This window comes from Manis pentadactyla, chromosome 3 (assembly GCF_030020395.1).
Source record: "Manis pentadactyla isolate mManPen7 chromosome 3, mManPen7.hap1, whole genome shotgun sequence".
Classification (NCBI taxonomy): Eukaryota; Metazoa; Chordata; class Mammalia; order Pholidota; family Manidae; genus Manis; species Manis pentadactyla.
This window is the reverse complement of record NC_080021.1, coordinates 209,407,318-209,433,786: the sequence shown is the minus strand read 5'-3', so window position 1 is coordinate 209,433,786 and position 26,469 is coordinate 209,407,318. Positions and strand designations below refer to the sequence as shown.

The window sequence follows — 26,469 nt, the reverse complement described above, 5'->3', positions numbered from 1 at the left end:
ACCTGATACGGGTCTGTAGCCCTGGTAAGGCTCGGTCATGCCAGCACTAAACATGCCCAGAGCCTCCTTGGAAGACTGCCTTTGGCATAAAGATTGGCCAGAGGGAAAGAGAGAGGAAAGGAAAAATCCGTAAGATTCCTAAGAAGAAGAAAGAGGAAGGAAATGGGGTCAGATTAGAGGAGAAGCCAGGATTGGGGATGGTAATTTAAAGGGAGATTTGGGAGCTGAAAGATTTGGGGATCAGCACATGTAAAGTTCTAGAAGAAATCTAGCATTCTACCTGTGCTTCCAGCTCCCAGATGCTGCAGAGTCATGGAGAACCAATCCAGCATCTCTGAATTTTTCCTCCGAGGAGTATCTGCATTACCAGAGCAACAACAGTTGTTCTTCAGAATTTTCCTGTGTATGTACCTTGTCACCTTGACTGGGAACCTGCTCATCATCCTGGCCATCAGCTCTGACCCACAGCTCCACACCCCCATGTACTTCTTTTTGGCCAACCTGTCTTTCGTTGACATGGGTTTGACATCCTCCACAGTTCCCAAGATGCTGGTAAACGTGCACACTGAGCATCACACCATCTCCTATGCTGGGTGCCTTGCACAGATGTATTTCTTTCTGATGTTTGGTGATCTGGACAGCTTCTTCCTAGCTGTGATGGCCTATGACCGCTATGTGGCCATTTGCCACCCTCTCCACTACCCCACAGTCATGAGCCCCCGCGTCTGCGTCCTGCTGCTTGCCCTGTGCTGGGCCCTCACCCACATTGTTGCCCTGACTCACACACTACTCGTGGCTCGGTTGTCCTTCTGTGTTGTCGGGGAAATTGCTCACTTCTTCTGTGACATAACGCCTGTCCTGAAGCTGTCATGCTCTGACACCCACATCAACGAGCTGATGGTGTTTGCCTTAGGAGGCACTGTCCTCATCGTCCCCTTTATTTGCATTGTCGTCTCCTACATCCACATTGTAGGGGCCATCCTGAGGGTCCGAACTCCTGGCGGTAGGGGCAAGGCCTTTTCCACCTGCAGTTCTCATGTCTGTGTTGTCTGCGTGTTCTATGGGACCCTCTTCAGTGCCTACCTGTGTCCCCCCTCTGCTACCTCGGCAGAGAAGGACATTGCAGCAGCTGTGATGTACACCGTGGTCACCCCCATGTTGAACCCCTTTATCTACAGCCTCAGGAACAAGGACATGAAGGAGGCCATTAATAGGCTCCTCAGCAGCAGAACTTTGTTCCTCTTAGATAGAGTGATAGGCAACTTCTAATGAAAAGACATAGGCATGTGTCAGACAAACATACCTTCAGCTTCGGGTCTGCCACACACTAGCCATGAGATTGTAGTCCTGTTACCTAACCTCTCCGAACCTTAGCCTTCTCATCTATAAAGAAGATGTTTTGGAGGATTAACTGAGATAAACCAAAATGCATCTGGTAGAGTGGCTAGTCATGCTAGGTTTGCAATAAATGACTGCTATTATTATTATTATTGGTGGTGTCACTTTCATCCCTCCCCAACTCAAAAAGTCAAAAAAATCTTTTCTCTGAGATTCATTCATTCAACAAATAAATATCAGACACGTACTATGTTCTACGAGCTGTAAAAGTGCCTGGGATGTAGCAGTGAGCAACACAAAGTCCCAGCTTTCATGACCCTTTCATTCTAGGTTATTAATTTGCCAACCACAAAACATTGGGGGGCATCGGTCTTGTTTATAGTGATAAATAGAGGTTAAGACAAAAGAAATGGAGGACGGAGCCTACATTTCAGGAAATGCAGAATAAGTAGAGGTCCCCATCAGGAGATTGAAATTCAGCGTTTAGATTTGCATGCTGGTTGCCTCACTTCCCATGGATTGCCAAGATTTCGCATCAGAGCACCTTGTGCTGCCTCTTCTCCCGTTAGGAATATTCAGTTGTCATTGTTACTGCAACCCTCTTTCCTTATTCACCTTCAGATCTAAAAGGGGCATCCACAGCTTAAATTAGTTGCAGAACTAGGGAAAAAAAATTATGCTTATAGGCATATATGTTATCTTCTGCCTCCAAAAATCTTAGCTATATTAAAAATATTATTCTTAAAATAAAAGGGCTGTAGAATTTTGATTCCTTTCATCTAGTGTGACAAAGTGTCCACTGCTGCCTAGACGCCCCTCCCCATCGCATTTATTTCTCATGCCCAATCTGCCTTAAAATGTTTCATTATCCCTATGATTATTGAGCATCTTTCATGGGATCGAACTGTCCCAGGCTTCAGCATTTGTTGAGTACAGATGTGGATCATTTTGAGTGGCACACCTCAAGTTAGTACTCAAGAGTTCGTTGGTTTGATGACCTGGGCTGGAACTTCTGTGCTTCTCTCTAAATGTCCTCTCCAGATGCACGCTCTGAGTCCTTGGATGGGGTGAAGAGGGCCTGCTCATAGAATCGGAGCTGGAGCTGGAGCCGGTGCACCCCTAGGATCTGTCCACCCTCCCCTCACCCTGTTGACATCTGTTCTTCCACAGACTATGTGCCACACACAGTGTCCTCTGAGCCACTGGCCTCTAGCTTTCTTTTGTCCTTTGAACTGGTGAGAAAATACCCTCGAACTCTCATAATCAGCTTTTTCAGGAGAGGATGCCCCGGTAAAGTTCTGAGGCCCCTGATGACACAGCTGATGAGATGTGACACCTCTGGAGACACCCTCACACTCTCCCTGTAGCCCATGTCCCCTGTGAGATCCTCAACCTGCCGCTCAAACTGGCCCAGCCAACCCCACCTTCTTTACATGGCGGCTTCCCTAGTTTCTCCATCCTGACACTTAGGGAACCTTAATCCATTAAGAGCATGGGTCGTGTCTGAACCCTGTTTAGGGCTGGATTGAAGTTCTTTCCCACAGCCATCGAGCAAACTAGGTGAGCCTGGGTGTCCATTTTGGTTTCCCCCAGCTTGGCTGTGCAGCGGTCAGCAATTAGTCACCGGGCGCACACAGGGACACTGTTGCCTATTACAGTTGAGTAGGTAGCCAACATTCTTAGGTCCCACCTGGCCAAAATAGCTACCACTATATTCAAAGCTCCAAACTAGCTCCTCCCTTGATACATGCTAGTACACCCATTCCCAGGCCCTATACTCAAACTTCTATTCCTGTAAGGTGACTCATTTCAGATAGGGTTAATGTGATGTTGACATTCAAATGATTCATACTGGAGCACAAATTATTTATAAGTCTTTGCATTTTGATAGGGTGATGTGAGTAGGATGTGCTTTTGGGATTGGTTGGGGTGGGTGATGACGATTGCTGGTGCCCCTTGCCCTCTTAGGGTGTTTGCCTTCCTCTTGTTTGGAACACTTTTTTAAAAAGCAGGTGATCATAAATTTGTTTCCTCAGTTCCTTAAGATTTTTAGAAATTGAAATGCAGCTAATACACAATATTATATTGGTTTCAGGTATACAGCATAGTGATTTGACCATTATATACATTACTAAATGCTCACCACAATAAGCATAGTTACCATCTGTCAGCATACAAAGACATTACAATATTATTGACTATATTCCCTGTGCTGTACTTTCATCCCCCGACTAATTATTTTATAACTAGAAGTTTGCACCCCCTTATCTTCTTCAGCCATCATCTCGCCCATCCCCCCTCCCTCTCCCCTATGGCAACCCCAAGTTTGTTCTGTATTTATGAGTCTATTTCTGTTTTATTTGCTTGTTCATTGTTTTATTTATTTTTTAGATTCCACATGTAAATCAAATCATCTGACTTATTTCACCAAGCATAATACCTCCTAGGTCCATCCGTGTTGTTGGAAATGACAGGATTGCAAATTAAGTCTTCTCCCCACACACACAAAAATCAAATAAAACGGTAACTGTTTGAAGGTGATGGATATATTAACTAGCTTGACTGTTGTGGTCATTTCACAGTATATACATATCAAAACATCAAGTTGTTCACTCTAAGTATATCCAATGTTTATACACCAATTATGCCTCAATAAAGCTGTTCAATAAAAAGAACTAAAAAATTCCCAAGAAATAAACAGGAGACACACATGTTCCACTAGCTATGTAATTTCTCAACCTAATAGACAGGAGCAATAATCAATAATATCAACTCAGAATTTACAATCTATACTAAAGAATTACAGGGAAAAGACAGAATAACTATAAGAGAATGCAACTCAAAGTTGTCAGATGTTTACCAAGCACTTACTCCAGGCTGGGCTCAAGATTAGGCATCTAGCATCTGAAGTTATGTGAGTACTTGCATCATCATAAAGATGAGTAGACGTCATTGAGACAAGACAGTTGCCCTGCTGAAGAGTTTCTCCAGGGCGTCCTTCATGTCCCTGTTCCTTAAGCTATAAATGAAAGGGTTCAGCAGTGGGGTGACCACTGTGTACATCATAGACGCAATTATGTCCTTGTCACTGGAGGTGCCGGATGAGGGGAGAAAATACAGCCCGATAATTGTTCCATAGTACAGAGACACCACGGAGAGGTGGGAGCCACAGGTCGACAAGGCCTTGCAGATCCTCTTGGTAGATGGAACCTTCAGGATGGTGGCCCCAATGTGGCCATAAGAGATCAAGATGCATATTAGTGGTATAGTAATAACTGCCACACCTACTGTGAAAATGACCAGCTCATTGAGGGAGGTGTCTGAGCAGGAGAGCTTTAGCAGGGCAGCAAGGTCACAGAAGAAATGGGGAATGGTGTTGTCAGCACAAAAGGACAGCTGGGCCAGGAAGAGGGTGTGAGAGAGGGCACTGGCACAGGAGAGGGTCCAGGATCCAGCTACTAGGAAGATGCACAGCCCCTCTCTCATGATGGTGGAGTAGTGGAGGGGGTGACAGATGGCCACATACCTGTCATAGGCCATTGAGGTGAGAAGGAAATTGTCCAGATCAGTAAAAAATATGAAAAAATATGTTTGTGTTATGCACTCTGCATAGGGCATGGATTGATCCTGAGTTTGCATGCTCATTAACATCTTAGGAACAGTGACAGATGTGAAGGAGACATCAGTGAGGGCCAGGTGGCTGAGGAAGAAGTACATGGGGGTGTGGAGGTGCGAGTCCAGCCTGATGAGCAGGATGATGAGCAGGTTCCCCAGCACCGTGGTCAGGTACATGCCCAGGAACAGGGCGAAGAGCACGCCCTGCTGCTCCGGGGGGATGGGGAGCCCCAGGAGGAGGAACTCGGACACGCTGCTCTGGTTCCCAGGCCTCATGCAGCTCTTCTGTCTGCTGGGGGTGAAGGGGAGAGAAAGAAACACAAACCAACAAATCTTGACTTGCAGCAGGCAGATAAAAATGAGATCCTTTCTACTGGTGAATATGCCAATGTCTGTCTGCCTTACCATCTTGCTGCAAAAAACCTTCATGGTGGGTGGGATTCTCATGTAAATGAGAGCATTTGCAAACCAAAGAGAGTCTGATTTAGTAGAGGAATTGGCTCAGTTGGCATTTTTCCACCATGTAGGGAGAGACAGCCCCTGAGTCATAATTTGCAGAAATGTCTAGTCAGTAAAGAGAAAGTCACTGACTTAGCAGAGGGGTATTAAACTAAAATTTCTTTAATTCCTCTTCTGTTTGTGTATGTTTAAAAACAGTCTTAAGGCTTGACCTTCAAATTGTAACATACTGAAATTTTGAAATCTGACTTCAAAATCCATTAATAAGTAAAGTACAGGGAGGAAACGTCAGCATTTACTCAAGGGGAAGTGGATCAGAAATAAGCAGCCAAAGTTCCCATTATGTGTAAAAGTCAAAGAGAAGATAAATATAACTGTCGATAAAACCCAGAGTTTTGCAGAGCTCAGTCTTGCAATACCACCACTTTAAAAAGTAAAAAAATATTACTGGCAGTTATGTATTTATTAATAGTAATCACGTTTATCAGGCTTTTTAAAATTACACTCCAGTCTCCTCCTGATTCACTGAGCTCTCATGACACCATGAAAACCCACAATCCAGGAAAGAAAGAACTGTTATCAAAAGAGGTCAGAGAGAACAATGGAGTATTACTCAGCCATAAGAAGAAAACAAATCCTACCATTTGCAACAACATGGGTGGAGCTAGAGGGTATTATGCTCAGTGAAATAAGCCAGGCAGAGAAAGACAAGTACCAAATGATTTCACTTATGTGGAGTATAAGAACAAAGAAAACAATTGAAAGAGCAAAACAGCAGCAGAATCACAGAAACCAAGAAGGGACTAACAGTTACCAAAGGGAAAGGAACTGGGGAAGTTGGGTGGGAAGAGAGGGATAAGGGAGAAAATGGGGCATTATGATTAGCACACATAACATAGCCGGGGGCGGAGGGAGGTGGCATGGGGAAGGCAGTATAGCACAGAGAAGACAAGTAGTGACTCTATAGCATCTTACTACACTGATGGACAGTGACTGTAATGGGGTATGTGGGGGGGACTTGATAGTAGGGGGAGTCTAGTAAACATAATACTGCTCATGTAATTGTACATTAATAATAGAAAAAAAAAGAGGTCAGAGAGAAAGGCCATGATATGCGCCCCCTCCCCTGCCTTATGGGCTCCTGGCTTCCTGAACTACATCTTGATAAATTAACCAGCCCCACAAAAATTCCAGATACATAGAGATCTCCCTGTAAACTGTTGTATCTTACAAAATCTATTGGTGTCCTCCCCCAGCAGCACCTTTCTATCTATTAAAATATTCTAAAGCCTAAGTACCAAATCCTGTAAGGCAAGTAGGAAGTTTATGATCTCACTGTATCTAAATTTAAAAGTTCCCTTAAAGCCAAAAAAAAATCCGTGTCAAATGCCTACATACAGTAAGTAAGTGAGGGCTTAAGACTTCAATATACTACCTCTTAATCAAGAAAGATTCAGAAGAGCTCTAGCCAGGTTAATGGTAGGCTTAGTCGATTGCTTCTTTAAGCTGGTAAGTGGAGCACATTCCTATTCCATATGATATCACCACCCTCCTTTTTAAACTTACAGAAGAGCAGCCAACACAACAGGGCTCTGGACAGACCAGAAAGCAGCACGTGCACATAAGCCTGGCCCAGGTTTGCAGTCTGTGCCTGCTCACTCAGGCATTTTGTGGCTCCTGGCTGTGACCTTAAGGATAGAGCCCCATGTCCAGGGGCTGTTTGGTGTGTTGGGAAAAGCATTACAATTAGAAGTAGATTCAAATTCTGGCAATACCACTTCATATTTATGAGTTCTGGACAAGAGGGCCAGTTTGTCTGAGCCTCAATTTTCTCATTTCTAAACTGGAGATAAGACTATGAGCCTCGGTCATGAGAAAACTGGGAATATTAATAAGATTACATTAGTGGAGTGCCACTGCAGAGAGGCGGCACCAATTAATGTTAGTTTCCTGCCCTCCACTTCACGGAGCCATCTTTATTTCTCCCTTCCCGACTGTTCAGTGCTCTCGACAGGCAGATAGGAGAGATCAGGTGCCACAAGGCCACTTCATGGTGGGGCTACAATGTGATGGAGGCAAAGGCCTTGGACAGTCATGATGACACTGGAGCTCAGGCAGGTGCCACCACACCCTGCCTGGTAGCGAACGAGGACTCCAACACCCAGCGTTCTGGACCTCTCCCTCCTTTTCTCCACTCTCTCTGGTTTCTCTCATGCTTCACAAAAAGGATTACCCCTTCCCGCATGTGTAAACTTATCTAGTCTGAGATTTAGGTCTTTAACAAAAACCCCTGGACCCAATTTGACCATACCTCTTCATTTTCTCCACATAAGCCTTATATATGGACCATATACAGACTCTCCACCACATCCAACCTTCTGGTCAGTCATACCTCAGCCACTGCTTCCTGGTGACTGATAGCTCATTGACAGGGGGGCTGTGGACTATAGAAGGCAAAGCCTGGGCTTGGGAGCCAGACAGGACAGCTTCGAATCTCTTCTCCAACACTCGTGAGATCTGTCCTCGGGCAAGGTGTGGCACCTCTTGGAGCCTCTGGTTTCCTCTGTAGAATGGGGATAATAGTCCCTGAATCATAATAAGATTTGAATAAGCTAGTGTATGTAAAACACCTCATTCCCAGCAGGTGTCCTGTATGAGATGACATTGTTTCCGTTAACTATAAAATGCAAAGATCTATTGAGAAGGAACTCGGTGTCTTATCTTCAGTGGAACCCAGGCAAATGTAACTGGGGGAGGAGATCTTCCCTGGGCCCAAGGTTTGATACCTCTGATGAAGGTGTGGACTACTCTAGGGATTGCAGGCAGGAAATTGTTGATCAGATTCTAACAAGCAGCTGTAGTTAGGTGCTCATACAAGAGAAGAGGCACCAAAGCTCTCTGGATTGAAGTTGTCTTTCAAATATACTTTCAGGAGAAAAAGCAGCAGCACTGTGCAAGGGGAGGGACTCAGGGACTCTGTGTCAGGGACTCAGGAGAGCAGCCCAGAGAGGGCTGGTTGACACTGCATGCGCCGAGCAAGCACACGTTCTGACACCCAGAGCTTGAATGATGGCATGGGGCACCCAGCCTGGATTAGGGTTTGTGCCCCTAATTAACGCAGCCAGCTGACTCGATGCCTCATCTCCCAATCTCCCAAGGCTCAGGGTTAAAGGCCAGTGGAAACTGTAGTAAATCCCTGTCTTTAGGAGCTGGTAGTAAAAAGTGACTTCAGCAAGAGCACAAGAAGTGATGAGCACCTGTGTACACACACACACACACACACATCTCCTCCTGATGAAGGATACCCAGGTCTACTTCAAACTTTGTGCTTAAGTCATCTCATTCCCAGGAATATAGACTGGTTTCTCAGCTTCTCTGTAGGTCATGCAGAGGACAGATTGAGCCTAGGACTTCTCTAGCCCTAAACCTCTCACTGACATCAGAGAGAAAAGTCATGAGCCTGGGACTTGCCTCAGTTAACCAGCTTCAGAAATGGAGATGTGAAGACTCCACTGTCCCCACCAGGGAGAGGACCCAAGGGGACAGAGCACATGCTCCTCCTTAGACACATGCATTACACATACAGTAATTGCTCAGTTTTCTTACTCCCTCCAGGACAGATGCCCCAGGGCAGTGGTCCCTAAACTTTGAAGTTGAGCAGAATCACTGGGGGAGCTCATTTAAGATGCACACCCCAGGTGCTCCACAGATGCTCGTTCATGAGGTCCAGGGCCTGGTCCTTCTGGGGCAGGTGGCTCTCAGGGTGGACACCTGTCCTGGGGAGGAACATCGGAGTGGATGCCCTGTGAAAGTGAGCCCAAAGGACATGAGGAGAGCCCTCCTCCAGACCCTTCCCTACCAGATGCGTGTTTCCCCTAGTTAGGTCGTAGTGTGGGATGCAAAGGTGGACTTTTCTCCCCAGTGGAAATTCCTTTTTGGTTTGCTGCTTATAAAATTAATTATGCTTCATAATGGAAATCCACATAATATAGACATGAAAACAAAGGATAAAATCAAAATAATTGGCCCTTCCATTTTTTTATCCTTCTGAAATGGTTTTTTTTATTTGTAAAATATGCAGTTTACATAAGTGGGATTTAGTTTATGCAGCACTTTATAGCTTCCTTTTCCTATAATAATTTATTGTAGTAATATTTTCATTTCTACTTCGATGCATAACCATATATAGAATACATACAATATCAATACAGCAATCTGTTAAACAATTTTAAGTTTTAATCAATCTCTTATTGAATGAACAGAAAGGTTCACTGTGAAACTTTCCTAAAGATTCCATTGTGCCTTAAAATCTTCTCTTGTCAAGGCTGCTTTAATATCTCCAAAAGCAGCAATGTTCCTGGGCTCCCTTGTTCCGGGTCCACGGTGCCTGTGGCTCACTCTTTTGAAAAGAGAGGGTAACTGAAAATGCCCATAAAATACAAGAAGAATGAAATTCCAGGTTGAACTCTGTGGAAGGAGGCAACAAAGCTGGATTGTTTTTATTCACCTGTTGCCTAAGTCAAAATTTGAATGAAATAAGTGAATAATGAAGGAAAGTTGCTGCTGTGATATGCTGCACATGTATCAAACAACAGGCTCCTTCAAAATGCTTTGATTTGCATCTTCACACCCCAAAGAGCCTAGAGTTCAGGGCACCATAACTTTAAATGCCACTCCAGTTGCTGGTTCCCTACTAATTAGTCTTATATTTATCTATACAGTTGGGTAAACATATTGCATTTTGAGTAGGCAAATGCAAAAAAAAAAGTAGATGAAAAGACAAAGATTTAAAAACCTGATGCCCGTAGTAACAATACTATGGACTGGATTATAGACAAATGCTATTTTATGGGCTACGTCAAGAAACACGGTGAGGTAAATGAGGACTCCCAGCCGCAAATGACATCCTAGAACATAAAATTGTACAGTGTCCTGTCAGGAACTCAAATGTCCCTTTGTGGAGGTACAGCTACTCTGAAATCAACTTGTGCTTTATAACAAATGTGTACATTTGATTGTGCGCTATACTGTGAAATACTTGTTAGTTAAAACCATTTTTGAGTGACATGAGCAAAGTGACAAGTTGCCCTGAAATCCCACAAGGCTTAATGGAAACAGGAAGCAACCAATGGACATAAGATGTAACTTTTATTTCAAAGTTTAGGTTTCATATTCATTGAACATTTAGTCTGGTGTGATGACACAAAGCATGATGTTTAGTATCTGAGATGTAGAAATATATGATCTTTTCACATGATGTAGGAAAAATAAAAAATAGGATACCTGAGAGAAAAACCTCTTATATTAAGAGGTTGAGAAAAGGAATTTGCTGCAGCCAGAACGAATCAGAAAATATCAACATGAACCACAGATTTCTCTACTACTAAAATCATTTAAGCATTCTCTTGTTTCACTCTACCCACCAGAATTCATGTGAGGTGTTATCAACGTGCATCCCCCAACATCCATGATCAGATTCTTTACACCAGTGCCCTTCGCACTGTAGTTCACAGATCTGCAGCATCAGGGTCATGTGGACGCTAGTGAGAAAGGCAAATTTGGGGGTTCTGTCCCAGATATACTGAATCCAGTTTCATGGTGGTAGATTCCAGACATCTATGTTTTATTTGTATGCACACTAAAGTGTGGAAGCATTGCTTTTCATTCCTCATTTGGGAAGGCAGGATGCCCATGAAAGACAGTCAGTGATGAATCTGGAGTGGCATTTGTAGGAAAGCAATGGCACTTTCAAAGAGTATGCACTATAATGTGGTTATGTTTACAAAGGACAGCAAGAAGCATGCTTACGTCATGACTGTGTATGGGGGCTCACCACAGTGTCGGCAAGGAGGAATCCCAGAGAGTCTTGATCTTTTCCAGGACCTTCAGCTTTAGAGCTGCTGTAACATTTTACACCATGGCCAGAAATTACTGTGTTTCCTCTAGGCTAAGTGCCAAGTAGTTTGAGTTCTTTGAAGCAGACCCGTAAAAATTAAAAGAAAACCCATTTAGTCTGCATAAGTGTGTAGTGAATCCTATAGGTAATCCTTTAGATTACCAGGTGTTAAATCCTGAGATTATGGGCCCAAAGTATAAGGGTTTCCAAAGATCTCCTCAGGTAACGGATAAGCAAACTGTGTGTTACTGTATTATTTATGCCTCAAATTGCAGAACTAAGAAATTAAAACTTAACATTTACTGATCAAAAGTTATTTATAAAGGAGAGCACTGTTAATAATAGAATTCTGGTCAACAGGTATTTACCAAGTACACCCAACATGGCATCTTTTGTCTTAGGGCTTGGAGACATTAAAGTTTTGAGACATACTCAAATGGAAAATCAAATACACAAGATCAACCAAAATGAGGTTCTGATTTAAATAAAAGGCACAGATATCACCGTGAGAAAACTGTCACTCTAGTGAGGAGTTTCCCAAAGGCCCCTTTCATGTCCCTGTTCCTCAGGCTGTAGATGAAGGGGTTCAGCATGGGGGTGACCACCATGTACATGAGAGCCACAATGATGTCCTTGTCAATGACATTGCCTATTGTTGGGAAAAGGTACTGCCCAACTATCGCCCCATAATACAGAGACACCACCGAGAGGTGGGAGCCACATGTGGACAATGCTTTGCAGATCCCCTTGGTAGAAGGAACTTTCAGGACGGTGGCCCCAATGTAGCCGTAAGATACCAGGATACATATGAATGGCAGGGTAATGACCACCATGCCTACTGTGAACATGACCAGCTCATTGAGGAAGGTGTCTGAGCAGGACAGTTTGAGCAAGGCAGCAGGGTCGCAGAAGAAATGGGGGACAGTGTTTGCAGCACAGAAGGATAACCGGGTGAGGAGGAGGGTGTGACAGAGGGAGTTAGCACAGGACAGGACCCAGGATACAGCCACTAGTAAGGCACACAGCTCTTCCCTCATGATGGTGGTGTAGTGAAGAGGGTGGCATATGGCTACATAGCGGTCATATGCCATTGATGTAATAAGGAAGCTGTCCAGGTCAGTAAAAAATATGAAAAAGTATACCTGTGAAATACACCCTACATAGGGGATAGATTTGTACTTAGTCTGAATGTCCATCAGCATCTTTGGGACGGTGACAGAGGAGAAAGAGACGTCAGTGAAGGCCAGGTGGCTGAGGAAGAAGTACATGGGGGTGTGGAGGCGTGAGTCCAGCCTGATGAGCAGGATGATGAGCAGGTTCCCCAGCACCGTTGTCAGGTACATGCCCAGGAACAGGGCGAAGAGCATGCCCTGCTGCTCCGGGGGGACGGGGAGCCCCAGGAGGAGGAACTCGGACACGCTGCTCTGGTTCCCAGGCCTCATAGTGTTCTTTCCTCTTCTGGAAATGAAGAATGGTTGAGAATATGAAGGACTCTGAAATAATCCTGTTTAGTAGCCCTAAGAAAAATATGTGTTTAATTTTGGAAAGTGGGAAACTTAACCTGCTTCTTGTATGTTCCTTATATGTTGGCATGTAAAGGAATCAGAAAAATTGTCAATTAGGTTCATTTCCGCCCCAAGAATGCTCTGTGGTGAGTATCCCAGATCATCAACCATGGCACAGCAATTTTTGGAAGATTTGACTTCAACACCCATTATTAAATTTCAGATGGGAGGTGGACTTTTCAAATAAAAGGATGCAAAGAATAATATTGTACTGGTACAATGCACTCATCACTGAATATGTGTATCATGTCATTGTAGACACACATTTCGTCTATTTCAGTTCAGTAGCAAGCCGTTAAGAAACTCTGGATTGTATTCACACATTTTTCCTACAGCAGCCAAAGAGAGAAGTTTTTTTAAAACCTGTATTTCTTTAAAACCTAGATGACTTCCCCTATTTAAAAACACTCAAAGGATTCCCATGGGGCTCAAGATGAAGTAGAACCTTAATGTGGCCTAGAGAACCTGAAAGATCTGTCTCTCTCCTACACGTCCACCATTTCCGGCTCACCCCCACCTCTTATCCTTCCGAACTTCTCTCTTTCAACTTCCCTGGAAAGACACATTTCCATGTGATGTCATTTAGACTCTACCCCCTTGGTGTCTGTGGGTTTCCTGGAAGCCCACGTCACGGTGAGAAAGCAAAGGCTAGTCTGACTCCCAGAAAGCATATTATGCAAATTTATTTATAGTGTATTTTCTACTGTCAGCATATAGATGGCTAAGTGACAGTGCAACATCTTATATAGAAATATGTTTTTTTTTGTTTGTTTGTTTTTTGTAGATAATTATTTTTTTATTGAAGGGTAGTTGACACACAGTATTACATTACATTAGTTTCAGGTGTACAACATAGTGATTCAACATTTATATACATGACACTTCTAGGTACCAGCTATCACCATACCAAGCTGTTACAATACCTTGACTATATTCATTACATCCCGGTTACTTATTATTTTACCATTGGAAGTGTATACTTTTTTTTTTTTTTTTGTGAGGGCATCTCTCATATTTATTGATCAAATGGTTGTTAACAACAATAAAATTCTGTATAGGGGAGTCAATGCTCAATGCACAATCATTAATCCACCCCAAGCCTAATTTTCGTCAGTCTCCAATCTTCTGAGGCATAACAAACAAGTTCTTAGATGGAGAACAAATTCTTACATAGTGAATAAGTTCTTACATGGTGAACAGTACAAGGGCAGCCATCACAGAAACCTTCGGTTTTGCTCATGCATTATGAACTATAAACAGTCAGTTCAAATATGAATACTCATTTGATTTTTATACTTGATTTATATGTGGATACCACATTTCTCTCTTTATTATTATTCTTTTTAATAAAATGCTGAAGTGGTAGGTAGATACAAGATAAAGGAGAAAACATAGTTTAGTGTTGTAAGAGAGCAAATGTAGATGATCAAGTGTGTGCCTGTAGACTAAGTGTTAATCCAAGCTAGACAAGGGCAATAAAACATCCACGTATGCAGAAGATTTCTCTCAGAACAGGGGGGGTGAGGTTCTAAGCCTCACCTCTGTTGATCCCCAATTTCTCACCTGATGGCCCCCCTGCGACTGTGCCTGTCTTAGGTTGTTCCTCCCTTGAGGAATCTTACCCGTCTCTGGCTAACCAGTCATCTTCCGGGGCCATACAGGGAAATGTAAAGTTGGTAAGTGAGAGAGAAGCCTTATTGTTTGAAATGGTTAGCTTTTTATTTCTTTGCATATTTATGCCCTGTAGCTTCTATGCCCAGCCAAATATGTTTTTTTAAATACGTTTCCTTTCCTCCCTCTGCAGCATCACATCTCATAATTAAAAATGAGGCCTGTTTTCAAAAGATGCCAAAGAAGTGAGATTTTTAGGTGTCTCCCAAGTTTTTATCTCCCTCTTGGTGTTCTTGCCATCTGAAAACACCACTGCTACGTGGCAGTGATGAGCAGAAATAAAAACCCCTGAAGAGGTCCACTTCCTAATGCTCAGAACCGATGGCTGTGGTATGATACGTGACAAGGTGAATCAATGTGCAGATGGAATTAGGGTTGCTGATCAGCTGACTTTAAGATGAGATTATCCTGGGTTATCTGGGTACCCCCAGTGTAGTAACAGGTGTCCTTAAGTGTAGAAGAGGGCAGAGGAAGTCAGGCACTGAGAGATTTTAAGATGTTATGTTGCTGGCATAGAAGGGGGAGGAGGCCTCAAGCTAAAGTAAGGGAGGCAAGTGGCCTCTAGAAACTGGGAAAGGCCAGGAAACAGATTTTCCCTTAGAGCATCATAATAATCTGTATTTTTTTAAGCCACTGTGTTTGTGGATAACTTGTTAGAGCAGGAATAGGAAACTGATACACCAATATTGTAAAGATTTCTGGTATATCCAAAGCTTCTGGTTGTCTGGGTACCAGTCTGCAACAAAATCCATGCGTCCTTTCTCAGCTCCCACCTTGAATACAACAAAACAAAGCCGTAGCTTCCCAGAGCTTATTTCTACCTAACACATTGGGAAATGCGATGACTGTCTCATTGGAAGCGTTTGACTTTAAACACAATGGTGCCCTAACACCCGCCTCCTACACTGAGCACCTGGACGATGTCAGGATCTAAAGCCAATGGACATTCCTCCTGAAAGGCTCTGCTTCCTGCATCTGTCTTTCTTTCTTGGTTCACTTTCTCTCTTGTTTTGCTGTTGGTCTCTTCCTGTCTGTCCCTTCACTTAGTCTTTCTCCCTCTCATTTCCTCCTTCCTTCCCTCTGCTTGCAATCTCCCCACCCCTGTATCTCCCTGCTTCCGTCACTTCGTGCCTCTGTTCCTTCCCCCCACCCTCTCTCACTCTCTTTTCTCACTCTCTCTTCTCCCCCATGGCAAAATCAGCTTTCCGATTCTCCCTTTTCTATCCCCATATAAAAACCGGTACATTGCTGAAAAACAATACCCATTCCATCCCCAGTACTGACCTTGACTGCATTTACGATCCAGTGCTTTGTGGGTAAATGTGTCCTGAGAGTCTCTTTATGGGGCCTCCAGCTCAGCCTCCAAGGTCCTAGGCATTCCTTGGGCATCAAAAGGAACACAAGCCGCAGTCGTCGTCCTGTCTGCCAGCCCCACATCTGTGAACTGAAGAGGGTGACCCGGAGAGAGCTCTAGCGGGTAGGGAGCGGAACTTGTCATTTCCAGGTAGAAACATCCATCCAACCTGCATTAGTTGCCCAGTTTACCCCTTGATTCCCCTTAGGAAAGATGTCCTCTGGGAGGGATGTTTGTGCTGGAGACCTCAGAGAACAAGTCCAGAGAGAAGGGCTCTCAAGACGCCCTCAGTCTCCTCTCTGTTCCAGACTCTGCTCTCCCAGCCTTAATCACACTTTTGCTTAAGATAAACTCCAGAGAGTTTAAGTCCAGACAGGAAGGTCCAAATGACTGGATGGCCTCTGAGAATTCGGGTAGACCCACATCCCACTCAAAGGGATCTTACTAGGCCCCACCCACAGGTGACCCAAAAGACAGGACTGTGTCTCTTCTCTCTGATGCTCATTAGGAAATGCAAAGGGAGAATGACCACTTGTTCTGATGTTTTGTTGCCTTCTTGACAAACAGGTTTGGTTACATCAAATAAAAATAGTTATCAAGAAAGAAGAAAAAAAAAGAACGACGGAAGGAGAAACAGTCAAAAAATAACCCACAAAGAAAGAAAACTTGCAAACAGGAAAACATGTTGACACATACATTCCAGAAAAACTGACTCAAAATTTGGCCCTAAACCTAAAGCTTCAAGTTCTTTGAAATGGACCTTTAGAAGAAAACAATCACTTATTGGGGCACTAGTGATTCTTAAATGTAAATATGTAGGACAAACAAAGAAGTACGTAGACCCTGAGATAACAATTTTTGAGAGTTTATTTTGGCCTTTCTGATATCTGGATTTACCACCACCGGTACCTGGGCAGCTTCTTTCTAACGGTGATGATCGTGTATTGCTGCCCCAGGCTCGTGTGCCTTGCAGCAGAGGGACTTGGGGTACAATCAGTTCAGAATTGTAGAAGTCCAACAACATTCTAGGCAAGAGCCAGAGAAGAAAACTACCAGAATATTGGCCAAGTAGCAGCTTATCAAAAGCAACATGGGCTCTAAGCTAGACTGTCTACGGACTCTGGATTTCCTGGGAGGGACACACCAGACCCTTGGTGCAGTGGGAGGGAAGCTCATGGTGAGTCAAGTAAGCAGACTGAACAGAAAAAAAGACCTGATGACAGGGTGTAGGGAGCTCAGATAGTGGATGCAGGAAACTATGTAAGCAAGCAGTACAAATAGGAGCAGACTGCAAGGCCCGGACAAAGGTGTGTGTGGTGGATGTGGACAGTGAGTAGGGAAGAGACACCTTGGGTTAAGACCTGATGCTGTGAACAGAAAAAAAGACCTGTGGCAGACAGCATGGGAGAGGTCACAGAGGAGCTCACAGTTGGATGGGTGCAAGGCAGGACTCCACCTGGAAAGCAAAAGACAAGTGATTGCATTTCTCACAGAGCTCTGTAGACCTCTTCTGATTTTGGAGACAGTGCATACAACACCAGGAGTTCTGCTCTGACCAGTCCATCAGATGACTTGATAGGCAGCTGGTTTGAGGTAGGAGTGAGAGCAATAGAGGTCTCTGGCTGATTTGGGCTATGGGATGAGACCCCTACTGACTGTATCATCTAAATCAGAAGAACCCACATGCTGGGGGTATACATGGTAGATAATGGCACCATGTGGAACCTCTGGCAAATTCTACTAAAAGTTTTGTGATGCAGTGTTTCTGGAGCCAGGAGTTGCTGGCAAGCTACTGGGCCTTAGTAGAAGCTGAGTGCCCAACCAGAGGTCTCCAGGGGACTGGAGCTGGGCATTGCCAGGCGCAGAAACTCATAAGGTCAGGTAGACACAACAGCAAATTTGGCATTAAGCTTTAAAAGTAGTAGCAGTAAGTCTGGAGATAAAAGTAAATTTCAGAAGCAAGGGGCCTGAACCCTCATATCATCCAAGTGATGCTGGGGTTTTTGTTCGCAGAGTTGAAGAATGAACTTCGCAAACACTCAAGGTAGCAGAGCAAGTGAGTGCTTTTTATTTAGAGATAAAGCGAGAGGACAGAGCTCTTGGCTTATAGCAGGAGGGGACAAGAGAATCCCGGGGTGGTGCGTTGTCTAGGGGTTTTATAGGTGGTTGAAAGACAAAGGGCTAGGGATGTACACCTGCTAATGGTCCCAAAATGTTTATATTTGAAGATACATTAACTTTCTTATTAGTCTTCCTGGTTATTAACAAGAAATTTACTGCTCTGATTTCCTCCCAGGATAGCAGTTTCCTGATAGCATATCAATCAAGACTGCCTACTTTGCTCCCAAGGTGGGCTGAGTTATTGTCTGTTTGTTAAAGGGTATGTTAAGAAACTTACTTTTTAACTAATTGGGTTTTAAAATGCAATCTTAATTTCAAGATGGAATCCTTCCTGTTTGTTTTGGGTTTGCTTGTTAAATTGCCCAGGTGGCAAATCACTTGATTAGGGCTGGAGGAAGAAAAGTGGCACCTGGGTAAAGTCAGAAAAATAAGCTGGGTCCCCCAGCAGGCCAAAGCAAGGCCCGCAATGGATTATCTTGCTTTGTTTTTTCCAGAGGCCCTCACCCTACTCTGTCTAAGCCCATGGTCCCTGTCTCACAAGTATGTTGCCTGATGTCTCTTCCTCAGCTCACACCTAAGGCCACATCCTAAGGGTTCCATAGCAAGATGTGAATGGACCTGAACAGTGTCAGGAGCAAATGTAGGAGACTGTCTATTCCCCACTCAGCTGTTTACCTTCTATTTCAATGTATTCTAGATAGAACCTCAATTACCAGTGTTCTTATTTCTTTTAGGGCTTTCTCTGGCCACTGACACCCAATCTGCCAATAATGTAGCAGGTCAACAGTGCTAGAAAATCAACACCCTCCATCCCCACAACCACCCCCACCAGTCCTCAGTTATAGTTATATACAGACAGGAGTTGGTACATAAATACGCCAGCTCACTCATCCCTAGTGTGGAAAAATCTGAGTTGTGTTGGATTCTAGTGTTTCTCCCGTGAAATTAGTTTCCATTACAGGGTAATTTTGTTGATATATGTCCTGCATGTATAGCCTTACTTTCCCTGCCTACTTCCCTACTCTCCTATTGCTGTTTCCTTTTATCCCCAAATAAACTACTTGCCCTTAATTCTTACTTCTGAGTTGACTTCTGGAGGAATGCAAGCTAATCTGTCTTCTATAATCTTATAGTGATTTTCTACTGTTAACTATTTGGAAACAACATTCTTACCTTCACTATGATTCAGGGAGCATTCTTTAAGTGGATCTCTACGTGCCCAATGCTAAGGGATAAAAATTCAGGGATAAATCAAAGATCTTGCTTTCTTCTCTCTCTGCATATACATTTAGAAAGGCTGAGGCCCCATAGAGCAGTGAGCTATCAGCTGTTTGCTAGTGTCAGTGCTTGTTGGCTGCACCACCCCACCCATCTAGCTAAGCTTCAGTCTTGGCTCAGGCCAACTAGCCGCCTTCTGCCCTTCCATGTCTTCCAGTTATTCCTCAATCCCTGTAGTCTAGATTCTGTTCCCACCACTCACTGATACTGCTCCCGGTGACGTCAACAAAATCCTCCTAATCACTAAATTCAGTGGGTGGATTTCAACACTTAACCTTCTTGTCTCTCAGCTCCCTTGGTCTCACATTTTCCTATTTTTTCTTCTGTGTCTCTAGTTGTTCTTTGATGTCTTTGGGGGACACACTTTCTGTCATTTCCTTAGTTGTCAGTGTTCCCTGTGGTCTGTTCCCTTCCCTTCCCTCCCCCTTCATCCCCCTCTTTCTCTCCTCTCCATTCTTGTCCTCTTTTCTCAACTTTTCTTATTCATCTTGTTAAGGAAAAACTGGAAAACCTGGACTGGATCGCCGATGGAAGAACCCCCGAGGCACTGGAGGTCTTGGAGTGTTGAGGTTTTACTTTTACACCGGCGGGCCCAGAAGTGAGTGATCCCCCAGGGTCTGAGCCCTGAGCACAAGCAAAGGGAGAAATTTATTTATTTTGATATGTGGCATTTTGGTGTGTGCAGGGCAAAGGAGGAGCCCGGAGGAGGTGGGGAGGGAGCTGGGGGGGATCTGCTGACTCTGCCAACCAGAGGAAAAAGCAGTTTGCTGACCTTGACGGCTGTGCCGAACGTTTTCCTTATCCATCTCATTTCTTTTAAGGCAGTGTCATCCTCTTCGCCTGGTGGTCCATGAATTTCCATCTCTATCACCTGCCTTTCCTGACCCTCCTTGTAGTGCCCACAGGTACTTCACACTCAGTGTATTACAAGCTCCTCAGATGTGTTCCTCCTCCTGTGTCTTCTGTCTCAGTATGCAGCAAAACAAGCCACCAATTTAGAGAGGTTTTTAATTCCTTTATTTTTCTCATTTTCCAATAGTCTTATCAAAATTCAGCTCACATCAAAACTACCACCTCCTTTAGATCGACTCTGAAGGAGACTGAAATCCATGCGGTTCTCTCCGGCTCCACCGGCTCTTAGACAGACCTCCGTAATCTCCTGCCTGACTAGCTGTGACCACTTCCCAACCAGTCCTCTTGCTTCTGGTCTTGCATCCCATCACCCATCCTTGCCCTGCCCTCCCTCCACCCTCTGCACACACATGCCCATTATCCACTCTTCACCTAGAGTGATAGCTTTTAGCATGACCCTCTTAATCTTCCGATCACATCTTTCTGTGGTTCTCCCCATCCTTTTGGATACAATGCAAATTTTCCAGCATAGCTTCCAAGCCTCTCCGTGGTTCATTCCTGTGACTTTCTCTGGCCTCATCCTGAACCCCCTCCCCTGCTGAAGGGTACATTTCAGCCATTCTTGTTTTCCCTGTAATAGTTCCCCAAATTTGTCGTCCTTCCTTCACTCCAGGTCTGTTCCCGTTCCTCTGTGTTTCTGCCTTCCAAGTGCTCTGCCTCTACATGGTCCACATCACCCTTTCCTTGTTCAGGTTATCTTGGGGCTCTACTTTCTTGTACCTTCCTAAAGCCCACCTTGCATGACGCCTTAAATCTGGGTTGGATGCACCTTCCCTGTGTTTGCACAGCCCTCGGCACTCGCCCTCATCACAGCATTTGGCACACATGGTTTTGCCTCTCCAGCTCCCTAGGTTGGGGCTCCTTTAGAGGAAAAAACAGTCTTTTCAAATCAGTACTCACAGTACCTCAGAAAATTCCTGCCACCTAGTAGTTATGCAATACTTGTATGAATAAGTGAATGAATTCTTGAAAAAAAGTAATGAATAAAATGCTATATCCTCCACTTGATTCTGTGTTTATTCCCTGTTTTTGCCAATCTGAATGGAGTAGGTTTCTAAAGGTAGGTTTCTGTCACATTCATTCTTATGGTTAAAGAATATATTTGGGGCCCTGTGGATGTACCAACTATTACGTGACTCAATTAACCCTGCCTCCCCCTCAAAAAAAAACCTGCATACTTTCAGGTGTCTCTATAGGAAGAAAAAAGTCTCTGTTTCTGAGAAACAGAAGCCCAACTTCCCTTGGTGAATTTATTCCCCAGGGAAAGGTAACAACTCTTCCCCTAGTTCCAGATTGGGAAGAGAGAAGCCCGTTTGGATACAGGGCCCACCATTACAAGGGAGGCATCACGCTGTCATAGAACCAGGCTTTAGGTCTGAAGTTAATGTATTTGGATTTCAATTCTCATTTGGCCATTTTCCTTTGAGGTGCTCTCAAGTGCAATAAAATGGGAAAAAAATACTATCTACCTCAAGAATTACTGGGTGAGTTAAATGAGCTCATAGATGTGAAAAATTCCTTAATAAATCAATCTGCAAATAGTGAGTCCTCATTTATATTCCCAAAGGAATTGACTATCTTTAGTATCTGACAAAGGCACATCTCCACTGAGAATGGATAAGGGAAATGCAGTAATTACTCCCAAATTGTCCCTGCCCATAATTTATGGTCTTGATCCCCTGAGTCCCAACATGGCTGGTAAAAATCGATCTGGTAGAAAAGAGAGCATGTGTACTTCCTCCCCACTTGAAGGCTGAGCTTTTGACTTTTTTCCCTGTCGCAGATCTAAGATGTTTGGAGAGAAAAGGAAAATTAGTTCATTCCCTGGAGCTGACAGTATTTGACTTTATCACTCCTGAGCTAGGTAAGGTCAGTACTTAGCAATAAACATGTGTGTGTGTGTGTAAATGATCTACTAGAGAATCTTGCAGATAGATACACTTGTTCTAAGCACTTCTATAATTTTTTGTGTCATCTCAAATAGCTTAGATGGACATATTAGAATTCCTTTGGGTTTGTACTCTCATCTCTAGGAAAATGTTCTCTCTTGCACAGTTTTGCTGAGTATCTAGCATGCATCCAAGCTGTGAGCAAAATCTTCCAGGTTTAAAAATAATAACATAATACGCTGATGGACAGTGACTGTAATGGGGTACATGGTGGGGACTTGATAATAGCAGGAGTCTAGTAACCATAATGTTATTTAAGTAATTGTACATTAACAATACCAAAATAAAAAATTAAAAAAATAACGTAATATAATCTGCATTATGTTTGCAAATAATTGTAAACATGTCTATATATAATTTTCATATTATGTTCCTTCAAAAATTGTAAGATTTTCATGACCTCATGTTACTGGCTACATGATATGACTTGCAACGGATTGTACCACAGCTGCCTAAATCTTTACCTTATTGATAGAAATTAGAGTCTAACATTGACTAGGGCCTGGCTTGCTTTTGTCCAGGAGCATGAGAAATTCACTTTATGAGCAGCTGTCTTTGCAAAGCTGGTAGCTGGTATCCTGGCCTCTCTATTCACTTCTGATCATCTGGTTAATATCTGAGACAACACGTCCATCCAAAGGCTGGGGGGAAATTATCCATCCCATCTTCTCTGTAATGAGGAGCACATATGCAGATGTCCCTTTTTCATCAAATAATGCTCTGCCGGAGGCAATATAGCATGGTGATAAGGAACATGGGTGTGAAATCAGATAAATCTGGGATTGAATGATCCGCCCATCATTTTTATGCTGACGGATTTCAGGTCAATTACTTACATTCTCAAAGCCCGTTTCCAACTGGTGAAATGAGAATAATGCCTTTTTTTGTGGTCCTGTTAGGCTGCTATGATATAAAGTACGTGTCCCAGCAGCTGCCCTGCATTACCCACACATTAAATACAGATCAGTGAATGATTGTTAATATAATTTACTGTTATCATTATTATGGACGTTCCATTTAGGTGCATATCTTCAAACTATACATTTTCATTCATCCTTGAACTTCCTGATATACTTCCTAAAATTCTGGACTGCTCTCAGGCAGAAAATACTATGTTACTTGAGGATATAGTTGAAGGCACGAACTATAGTAAGGATACAGTCTTTGAAGGCAGATGGACCTGGGATCAAACCCCAGGCTCACCCGATGCTAGTGCTATATGACACTGGGCAAGTTTCCTCACTGAGTGCCAGAGTTCTCTCTAAAATGAGGCTCAGGATGCCTATGTTAAACGGTTGTGGGAAGAAGTGAACAGTATTTGAAAAGCACCTGGTGCAAATTATTGCTCAATCAGATTTTATTGACGATGTGTCTACTTCTAGCCCTACAGTAGTCATCTTAGCCAAAATGCAAAGACAGCACATTTGTTCTCTGTGTCTGCAGCCTCTGCTTTCATTCTGCCTGTAATCCCCAGCCCTCTGTCTTCCTCATTTGTCTGAGGAGGTCAACACCCTCGTTCTGCCATCCAAACCTGGTCCCTGCCTGTGAACAGGGACCAGCCATTCCATCTCAGAGTGCTGGCATAGGGCTCTCTCTCCCAAGGATATTCGGTTTTAAACTTAATCTATAGTTGGGACCTTAAAGTCTTTTTCTCTTGCTGAAAGAATTTCCATACCAGCAGCCTATTGCAGGTGCTGTTTTGGGTAGGGATAGGGAAGGCACAGTGCTGTTCTGGAAGTCACACTACACAGGCAAAGTTCTGCATGCCCCCCACCCACGAAAACTGACCCAGACAATCTGAAGACTCTCAAGAAAATTAGAGGGCTCCATCACTGATTTTCCACAAGCCATGAAGTCTTCGGGGCAGGGCTGGGTCCAAGGTGCTGGAATCCTTGCAGAAAGCCTTCTGCCTCTGGGACTAAGTAGCAAACTATCTTTCACCTGTTTCTGGGAAACCCAATGGTAAAGGATTCATAAATATTCTGATTTGGTATCTGGTTTCAGACATTGTAGGGAGCCAGTAGGCTACTTTGCTATAGGTACTGAAAGTTATCTTTTGACATGAATTTTCATCTACTGGAATTAACTGGTTCATAGTCACACCCAGTTGCTGGTGGGGGAACCAGGATGGGTGGCCCACGGTTGCCCTCTGAATCAGCTTGACAAAGGGATAGTGACGCCAAGTCCTTGTTATAAACATGTCCATTTCTAGGCCATTTTTCTCCATTGTTTTATTGATTTATCTTTGCAAAAATACATTATTTGTTATAATCAATATAACTTTGTAATAAGCTTTGAAATATTATAGTGAATTTTTACCTTCTTTTAAAAATGTATAGATATTTTGATAAATATTGATTTGAGTTAGAAAATAAATTTCTTACAGGTTAGAGACTTAAAGACATGGAAAAGATTAGAATTCCTTTTAAAAATTATGTTCTGCTGTTACATTGTACTTCTTTGATGCCCTATGGCAACTAAATAACACAAGGATTATTAGGTTTAAGTCTGAGTCTTAAACAAGGTCTGATGAAAGGTTCTTAAAGAGGCTGCCATGATTAATTTAACTGGATGTGACATCTTCTATTTGATGACAAATTTATACTGTGTATTCATTCATTGTCTATGATAGATTCTGGGTCTACAGCCAATGAACACATTAGAAATAATCATGGAGTGTGTAGAGAAGAGGATGCATAATTAAACAGATGATTACACACAGCATTAGGAAGGGCAATGAGATTTCTGATGTCAAGTAATTTGTTCTACTTCCAGAGAGTAAACTCTGGAGGCAAAATTCTGGGTCCAAATTTCAGTGTGTCCTCTTCCCTCAGTGACTGTGAGACCGTCTGCTTCAGCTGTCTCACCTGAAAAGAAGAAATGACAGTGCATACCCAGCTCAGATACGTAAGACTATTGAATCTGTTCCTATATGTAAAGCTATTCGAGCAGTGCATAAGGACTACATTTAATAAACATTAAACAGTTAGTGTTATCATATATAGTAACTGGCATCAGATTGAGAAAGTGGGTGTGTACCTAAACCTATGTTTTTCTACATTTATCCAGCAAAATATGCACCAACTGTAAGAAAATATGAAGACATTACCTAAAACAAAAGAATATCTCTAGGATGCTATGTCACAATGGTCACTTTTTTAAAATCCTGAGACATTCCCTTCACCTTTCCTCACCAGCCCCTCCAGCTGATATACCAGCATGAGACCTGAGAACCAGAGCAGCGTGTCCGAGTTCCTCCTCCTGGGGCTCCCCGTCCCCCCGGAGCAGCAGGGCGTGCTCTTCACCCTGTTCCTGGGCATGTACCTGACCACCGTGCTGGGGAACCTGCTCATCATCCTGCTCATCAGGCTGGACTCGCACCTCCACACCCCCATGTACTTCTTCCTCAGCCACCTGGCCCTCACTGATATTACTTTCTCATCTGTCACCGTTCCTAGGATGCTGATAAACATACAGACGAAGTACAAGGCCATCCCCTATGCAGGGTGCATTTCACAGACATATTTTTTCATACTGTTTGCTGATTTGAACAGTTTCCTGATCACATCAATGGCCTATGACAGGTGTGTGGCCATCTGTTACCCTCTGCATTATACCACCATCATGAGTCAGAGCATTTGTGTCATGCTGGTGGCTGGGTCATGGGTCATTGCATGTGTTTGTGCTCTTTTGCACACCCTCCTTCTAGCCCGGCTGTCCTTCTGTGCTGACCACACTATCCCCCACTTCTTCTGTGACCTTGCTGCCCTGCTCAAATTGTCCTGCTCAGACACCTCCCTCAACCACTTGGTAATCTTTACTGTGGGATTAACGGCCATTCTGCTTCCATTCTTATGCATCCTGGTTTCTTATGGCCGTATTGGGGCCACCATCCTCCGGACTCCCTCTACCAGGGGCATCTGCAAAGCCTTGTCCACCTGTGGATCACACCTCTCAGTAGTGGCTCTCTACTACGGGGCAATTATTGGTCTATATTTTCTTCCTCCATCGAGCACCACCAATGGCAAGAACATCATTGCTTCAGTGATGTACACGGTGGTGACCCCCATGCTGAACCCCTTCATCTACAGCCTGAGGAACAGGGACATGAAGGCAGCCTTGAGAAAACTCTTGAGTAAGAAGACATATTCTACCAACTGATACTTACTGTTCTTTTAAAACACCTGTATGCTCTTATTTCCTCATTACATGTTAATGCAAATTATTTTAAACATAGCTTATTTGTCTTCCTTCCACAGCTGTCACTCAGAAACGCTTTACTGACATTATTCTTGCACCTGTTAGGGAGAA

The 26,469-nt window shown here is 43.6% G+C and overlaps 2 protein-coding genes across 2 annotated transcripts; one reads left to right on the top strand and one right to left on the bottom strand.

Moving 5' to 3' along the window:
• The first annotated feature begins 312 nt into the window (after nt 1-312).
• Nucleotides 313-26,319, top strand: LOC118927353 (olfactory receptor 1J1-like). Its single transcript, XM_036915414.2, has 2 exons — nt 313-803; nt 25,377-26,319. Exons 1-2 carry the CDS (start codon nt 313-315, stop codon nt 26,317-26,319), a joined length of 1,434 nt encoding a protein of 477 aa, XP_036771309.2.
• On the bottom strand, nt 4,288-12,750 carry LOC118927330 (olfactory receptor 1J4-like). Its single transcript, XM_036915393.2, has 2 exons — nt 12,257-12,750; nt 4,288-5,233 (listed from the first exon to the last, which is right to left on the bottom strand). Exons 1-2 carry the CDS (start codon nt 12,748-12,750, stop codon nt 4,288-4,290), a joined length of 1,440 nt encoding a protein of 479 aa, XP_036771288.2.
• Nucleotides 26,320-26,469: the final 150 nt, after the last annotated feature.